This window comes from Megalobrama amblycephala, linkage group LG18 (genome assembly GCF_018812025.1).
Source record: "Megalobrama amblycephala isolate DHTTF-2021 linkage group LG18, ASM1881202v1, whole genome shotgun sequence".
Lineage (NCBI taxonomy): Eukaryota > Metazoa > Chordata > Actinopteri > Cypriniformes > Xenocyprididae > Megalobrama > Megalobrama amblycephala.
The window spans coordinates 28113410-28121584 of NC_063061.1; the positions used below are offsets into that span (position 1 = coordinate 28113410).

The 8175-nt window shown below is 36.6% G+C and overlaps 1 protein-coding gene across 18 annotated transcripts in view; it reads right to left on the reverse strand.

Moving 5' to 3' along the window:
* Positions 1-1076: 1076 nt before the first annotated feature.
* nedd4l (NEDD4 like E3 ubiquitin protein ligase) overlaps positions 1077-8175 on the reverse strand; it is an 89237-nt gene continuing 82138 nt past the window's right edge. For all 18 annotated transcript variants that reach the window (XM_048166274.1, XM_048166273.1, XM_048166275.1 and 15 more), the window contains 8 exons: positions 8139-8175; positions 7952-8025; positions 7804-7864; positions 7612-7671; positions 6535-6642; positions 4346-4442; positions 3551-3623; positions 1077-2952 (listed from right to left, as the gene is read on the reverse strand). The exon at positions 8139-8175 is cut by the window's right edge and continues 59 nt beyond it. In XM_048166274.1, coding sequence (XP_048022231.1) covers positions 2850-2952; positions 3551-3623; positions 4346-4442; positions 6535-6642; positions 7612-7671; positions 7804-7864; positions 7952-8025; positions 8139-8175 — 613 coding nt within the window. In that variant the 3' untranslated portion in view covers positions 1077-2849. The remainder of the gene's footprint in view (positions 2953-3550; positions 3624-4345; positions 4443-6534; positions 6643-7611; positions 7672-7803; positions 7865-7951; positions 8026-8138) is intronic.

Genomic DNA, 8175 nt, shown 5'->3' on the forward strand with positions numbered 1-8175 from the left:
GGAACGCAAATGTTTCTCGACGGAACCCAAATTTTCTCAGGGGAACGCAAAAGTTTCTCGGTGGAACCCAAAGTTTCTCAGGGGAACGCAAAAGTTTCTCGGCGGAACCCAAAGTTTCTCAGGGAACGCAAAAGTTTCTCGGCGGAACCCAAAGTTTCTCAGGGAACGCAAAAGTTTCTCGGCGGAACCCAAAGTTTCTCATGGGAACGCAAAAGTTTCTCGGCGGAAAGTAAAGTTTCTCGGTGGAACCCAAAGTTTCTCAGGGAACGCAAAAGTTTCTCGGCAGAAAGTAAAGTTTCTCGGCGGAACCCAAAGTTTCTCAGGGAACGCAAAAGTTTCTCGGCAGAAAGTAACGTTTCCCGGTGAAACCCAAAGTTTCTCAGGGAACGCAAAAGTTTCTCGGCAGAAAGTAACGTTTCTTGGTGGAACCCAAAGTTTCTCAGGGAACGCAAAAGTTTCTCGGCGGAACCCAAAGTTTCTCAGGGAATGCAAAAGTTTCTCGGCAGGAAGCAAAGTTTCTCAGGGGAGCGCAAATTTTCTCGGCAGAAAGCAAAGTTTCTCCGGGGAAGGCAAAAGTTTCTTGGAGAAACCCAAAAGTTTCTTGACGGAACCCAAATTTCTTGGGGGAATGCAAAATTTTTGCGAGGGAACACAAAGTTTCTTAGGGGAAGGCAAAAATTTTGGAAGGGAAAGCAATGATTCTTGGGGGAACGCAAGGACGTAAACTTCATAGTAATACAATGATCATGTTGATCATGGACGCAAAACCATTGACAATTTTTCTCCTCATCTTTTTTTTTTTTTCCATCACCATGTCCCTTTAGGGGCCCTGTAGAATCCAAACATAAATGACACGCACACAAAAAATAAATTCTTATTTTAGCCATATTTCCTATCGTTTATTGTGCTTGTGTAAAATCACAAAGTTTTTATGGCATCTCCCCCCTTAAGCCTAGTCCCAGACTAAAATGCACGTTTGAGCTGGTTTAACTGAAAGCAACTTGTACTAACATATCTTAAAATATGTCCGTTTTGAGACTTTCTGGATAAAACAGTAATGCGACAACACACCTAAGTTCCATTTATCAGTTTATTTTGAACGAAGTTATACGAATCGCAAGGTTTCATGGTGAGCAGGAACCAGACAGTAAATGTTCCTCATCAATAAAAAAAGAACTGCCCCTACAAAAGAGGAAGGGTAATTTATAACAATAACAATAATCATAATGTTATCACAAACCTACAGAGCCACAGCGGCCCGAAAAGTGTGAGTGGGGAGGCGTACAGAAAAAAAAGACTGGAAAAGAAAATTCTGAAGTCTTACTCCAGGTGGAGCTTGCTCCTACAGAGCTGATCCAGACGTCGACTCGTCCAGTTTCACACTGAAGAGCCAGTCTGACTCCAGATCAGCTGTAGGGGTGAGCTGTGATCTGATATGTTAGCAGCAGGCCGATTATAAACAATAGATATTGCACCAAGTAACTGAGTGCTTTTAAAAGAAAATAAAAGATAATCACATTCAAGTTCACAAAAAAACAGGTGACATGACCCTAGTGTGTGATCAATAAAGTGCCCTTATAGGTACAGTGGTGTTAGAAGAAACAAGATAGAAAGAAATAAAGACAGAAAGAAAGTTTACATCCTGAAAGTCTACGAGACTTGCAGTGTTGAATCACAGCGCTTTTAAGATAGCTACACTCTGTGTCGCTCTTTAATACTTCCAACAGATTTAACACATACAGTAAAAGAGTCCAACCGCATCTTTCCCCAAAACAAACTCATTTACAGCATTATGAACAGGTATAATCATAATTAAGATAAGAACAATACTTATTACAATTGAAGAAAACCCTCTCCGACAAACGCATTTACATGTCCAATGCATGACTTTTTCGATCTTTGCTCTCAACCAAGAAGGAGAATAGCTTTATAATTACTACGTAATCATATTGAAACACAAGATACATGTTCATGCCAGTTTTCATAGCAATACAATAATCATGTTGATCATGTTTGTTTGTTTTTTCTTTCTTTTTTTCTTTTTTCTTTTTTTTTTTTTTACCCACGATGATATGGATTTTGAATTGAATTGAATATAGCCAGGCCATTGATGCATTTTCAATAACATAGTTTAAAATAGTAAACCACATTGTTGGTACAAATATCTGTTTACTCAGTAAGAATGACAACAGTATCATAATAACAGCGATAATAATTAACTATTAAAAACAATTATCAACATCCCATTGCTTCTTGGCGTTGCAAAAGAAGATAAAAAAATAATCCTCGACAAAGGAAGGGGAAACTTGGCGTACTTTGCGGGATAAGGGAGGATGAGGATGCGCCCTTCATCCTGGCTGTGATTCCTAAGGTAATCTGGTGTTAGTAAAACCTGATAAGAGAGTTCATTGTTGCCTCTCCGCAGAACTTATATTATGTTAATGTGAAAATGGGATTGGTTGTGGTGGTTTTTATGCTGTATCAAGGCCACGCCCTCTCTGAGGCCACACCCACTGAGGCCTTCAAATACTGAAGTTTCGATTACCGTCAATAGAAAAGTTGCCATGGCCTCAGAGCTGGATTTAAAAATAAAATGTGTTGGGAGAGAACATGATTTGAGGGATACTGCAGGGCTGTTTGGCATCAAAACGCATTCACAGCCAATGTCATTCCAGCTAGACAGATACATGCATATACTGTGCTGACATCACACGCCTGCGACCGCTGGGTTCTGGCTGTACAATGGCAACTCGAGAGTGTGTATATGTGAGTATAGATGTGTGTGCGTGTTGTACATGTCTTTGCTCGTCGGTTGCATTAGGAGATTGTGTGTATATAAAGGGATTTCTTTAGTCAACGCCTTCGAAGCCTTGGGCGTTCTCCACCGCCATCAGAAGCTTCTCTCGCAGGTCTTCAAACGTCTCGTACGTCGGGAGGTCCAGACGATTAAAGCTGAGTGGGAAGAAAATGTAACGATCAAAGAAATTACTGGAATGCAAACATTTTACTTGATCTGCACATAGTATACGTTCATCAAATACTTTCACTTCTAAATCCCAGTGTCGTTCAGAAACCACTAAACGCCACTTCCCTTTGTCAGCAATAGCCTCTAAGTCCACAGAAGAACCATCGAATCATATGATTTCAAGATGAATGACGGTGTGCGTATGAGCCAGCTTTAAAGCGGCGAGTTATCATCATGTTTTGTCCATCGGTAATGTGGCAATGACAGGATTTTGCAAGTAAACAACCTTTTGCTGCTGTAAAACTGACAGAAACTGCTATTTTACTGTCTTCTTGTCCAAAGAGTTGGACTTAGCTGGTTTTGCAGCAAAAAAGAGTCACATTTGTATACCAATGAACTGCCTAACGTGAAATTTTTGAAAATAAGGCAAGTGAAATTACTGAACCTAAACATAGAAGCCTGGTTAAAAAAAAAAATGCTCATTTAAAAGAAAACATGTCAGATGGGCTTAGAGGTTTTTGCATCTGAACTCTTCATATATTGATGTTTGAATTAATAAAGTGCTCAAATCCCTCTAGGTCTTACCAGGTGTGAGCACGAGGGAGCTTGTCAGGCGTCCCCCACTGCTCGATAGTAAACAACTGCGGCCCATTGGAACCTGTGAAAGATCACATGACTCGTCAAGGACCAATCAGGAAAGGAGCTATTCTATAGGTCTCAAAGGGGAATGCTAAGATCTAAAAACCAGATAAAGCTGCTACAAACATCTTCATATATATATTACAATGTCAAGAGAAATTATACAATACTACTGCAACACCAGTGACATTTTCTGAAAATTTAAACATTCATACATGTACACAATAGTACATATATATACACACGTTAATCCCAATTTCCCATAATACATTGGAAATATTATATTACAAGTCAATTTTATAGCACTTTTTAATCATACACATTTCAAAGCTGAAAGATACATGTATTTACCAAGCAGTACACGTATAGGTTAAACCCAATTTACCATAATATACTGGTAATATTATACAAGTCAAATTTATTTGAATTACACTTTTCATAATGCGCATTTCAAAGCTGCTGAAAGAAAGACATACAGTTATGTCTGTAATGCCTTAATGCTTTAACAGAGTCGTTTTATAGCTGGGTGATATAGCAATATATAAAAATGGTATAAATTATGCAGATCTAGCTATATTGCATTACATTGTATTAATATTATATTAATTTATTAGTTACATGTTTAACTTTATATTATATTATATTATATTATATTATATTATATTATATTATATTATATTATATTATATTATATTATATTATATTATATTATATTATGTAGCACCGTAGAGCTTCATTTACCATAGAGTTCAGCAAAGCCGTTCATTGGCACTCTGGATGTTCCAGTGACAAACTGCAAAAGTCTGATCCGCTTTTCGGCATCCATTAACAACACAGCCTGAGAAGAGATAAAGAGAGACACAGTTAATACCAATAACATTTATGTGTTTATGCTAACGGCAGTGAAAACTTTTTACAGGGAATGTGTTCTCGAAACAACCGTAAATGGGAACCAGTAACCAGTGTTGTTTTTTCAAAATAAGTCTCCTCATTATTCCATTTCAAATAAGCATCATTGCATGCATAAAAACCGACCAATGCATTAGAATATGTAAAAAATAGATAAATAATAATATTACACCAAAATGTTTTATATCTAATTGTATCAAAAAATCTGTCAATTTTTATTTTTGTGTTTTGCCTTTTTGCCAAAAAATTAAGGCAACAGTTGTGAGGTGATATGAATTTACGGGAAGGAGAGCAGGGATAAGGATCAAAAAATGCTACAAACTAGACTCTAACCTGCAATGTGGCTCAAACATGTCGGAGCCAGGGGTCAAAATTTGATCAGTACAGTAAGCCCCTGCTGACAGATGCCATAACTACAGCATTCTGTGGCATAAAAGCATCTTTCTCCATCAACTGTCAATCAAAAATTTGTTTGCCAGCTGAGCAACTGCAGCTGAAATAAACTGAAATAACAGATAGATATTTAGAAAGTATGTAGAAAGAGCAAGTCTGGCTCCAGACTGCTGATAAGAAGTTCCTAATGCGCTCCGTGACTTTCATCAGAGTAAACACTCGATGAGCCTCACATCAAACAGACTTTGATCGGTAACTGCCCCCAGTGCACTTGGCATGGGGTCAGACACACTCATGTGCATACAAAAGTTGACACACTTGACTTGACACAATTGATTTGTTTCTCGTGATATTTGAAATCTTTTGATCTAAAGGACTGTGTTTAAATGTCTGAAATTAATTTGAAAGAAAATATGCATTCATACCAAGTGTCACAACTCCCAGCATCCCAGGATGTACCTCATTACATAAACCATGTAACTTTTTTTGTTCAGAATTAAAAAAATGTTTTTGTCTTACCCTGATTCACAATGGTAAGCCTATTGTAAGTGTTTATATAATTTTAGACCTGTCAGGATTAATTTCGCAAGAAATTGCGCACATACGTCAATCGCTCATGTATGTCTTGTCAAATCTGTAAATAGGGGAAAATTGCTCTACTTTAATGAATGAGTTCACTTTCAAATACATTTTTCCTGATAATTTACTCATGTCATCTAAGATGTGCATGTTTTTCTTTCTTCAGTGTAAAAGAAATTAAGGTTTTTGATAAAAACATTCCAGGATTATTCTCCTTATAATAGACTTCAATGGCCTCCAGACGGTTGAAGGTCAAAATTACAGTTTCAGTGCAGCTTCAAAGGGCTTTAAACGATACCAGGCGAGGAATAAGGGTCTTATCTAGCGAAACGATCGGTCATTTTCAAAAAAATTTAAATGTATATGCTTTATATAAATAATGATCGCCTTGCACATGCTTCCGCCAAAACCGCACTTTCGCATTTCGCATTTCGCATGTATGTCCTACGCCTATTCTAATTACGGAAAAAAATGGAACTGGCACTGCGATCATTTCACTAAATCTCCAACCTCTGGGGAATCACTCATTTAAAAAAAAAAAAGCTTAACAGAGGAGAGTCTCTGGCAAAAAGAGAATGCAACAGAGCTCGTAATAAAACAAGAATCAACATTAGCTTGGCTTTTCGGAGATGGCAAGAACTGAGGGATTTCAAATGTTGTAAAAGCGATGCGGAGATGGTGTTTTTATTACTAAACAGGTAAGATATTTTATTGAACACATATAGCTCTCTTACAGAGTTTATTATAAAGCATTATCTATTGTGAAGGGTCATCATCACAGAGCCGAAGCACAACCAAAACAATGTTCTTCTGCAAAATTCATGCAGTTTGGTCTTTTAACCGCTAGAGGGCCAAAAGTTTTATAGTGTACCTCTAAGATAAAATATTAGATTGTTTTGACTTGTTAAACATTTTTCAGTGACTACTATCGTAGTTCAGATGACTTTTACAATTGTTATAAATGTGGAGAATAGTAATAATAAAGAATTAGTAGGTGCATCCAAACTTATGAAGCACACAAAACACACAGACTATGTGCTTCTACATACCTTCCAGAACCACTGGATCACAGGGTGATTAGGACAGTAGCCATTCTTATAAACGGTGTGCTGCCTCCAATCATTGACATCCACGTCTCCGAGACCACACATCAGCAGCTGGAGAGAGAGAGAGAATACAGCCCAATAAACAAACTAACACACACCAACCAACATCTTTATCCTCCTGATCAGATCTACTGAACTTCAGAAAGCATATATATAAATTTACACACACAAAATATGTGTCTCTTATGCTCACCAAGGCTGTATTTACTTGATCAAAAATAAATATAACAGTATAAAAATAACAGTATTTTCAATATAACAATATTTATTTAAAACAAATCTTTAGTAACCTTATAAATGCTTTTACTGTGACTTGATCGATGTAATGTGTCCTTGCTGATTTAAAAAAAAAAAATGGTAACACTTTATTTTAAGGTGAAGTAGTTACATGGTACTACATGTACTTACTATAGTAATAACAGTAAATTATGCATAATTAAAAGTAACATGCTAAACCAAACCCTAATCCAAACGGCTACAGTAAGTACATGTATTTAATTAATATTACTCAGTACGTACTGGAGTAAGTACAATGTAACTAAGTCACGTGTAACAAAAAAAAAAAAGAATGGTAGCATATATATATATATATATATATATATATATATATATATATATATATATATATATATGAAATAACATTAATCATAAAATATAAATCAAGCATTAGTACAAAATCATGCAGAGGATACGCTGCGGTGGTGAAGTGGAAGAACCTCTAATGGATGCCACATTTATACCATGGTATATACTGCAATGCCTCTCTTTATTAGTTTATTCTTATTTGCCACAATGACGGGCATACTGTATGTGTAGCTTTCCCCCAGTATGCAAACAACAGCTTGGACATAAACGCATTATCCTGTGCTCATGTGAGAAGAGACGATTCATTCAACAAAAGCATTTTTTGGCACTTTTATGAGGTGTGCATGTATAATTCTATGAAAGTCTTGGACATGGAGGATGCAGTCTCCATGACAACGGCAGACACTGAGTAACGGGTATGTGGGAAGTTGTTACCTCCAGTTCATTTTCGTCAAAAATCTTTATCAAGTCGATGGGAATGAGTTCGGTGAATCCCTGTGAAACGATCAAAAATTGCATGTCATTATTGCATGTTGGCATTAGTAATAATCTAACTTCTGCTACCACCTAGTGGCATTAGTTAGAATTTCAGATAACTTTGATCGTGTGAGGAATTTGATCACATACTTCCAAAAAGGCGTTCATCTGTTTCTGCACCCTGTTCACAAACCGCCACTGAATCACCAGGCTGTGCAGAGCCAAAAAAAATAAAAAACATTGTTAGTATAAGATGCCATATGTAAGATTTTACATAAAGAGCAAAACAGCAACTCACTCTATGTATTCTTTTTTGTTGTCATTGGTTACAACCATGTCTGATCCGCTTGGCTTCAAATCCACCTGATATGTCTATAAATATATATATACAAAACATGAACAAAAATATTACAATTACATATATGACTAAAATGAAATTAAATCTATAATAAACACAGACATTTAGAAACATTGTGGTGTGTTACCTGTCCAAAGTTGTCCTCATCAATGCAGAACCGCAAA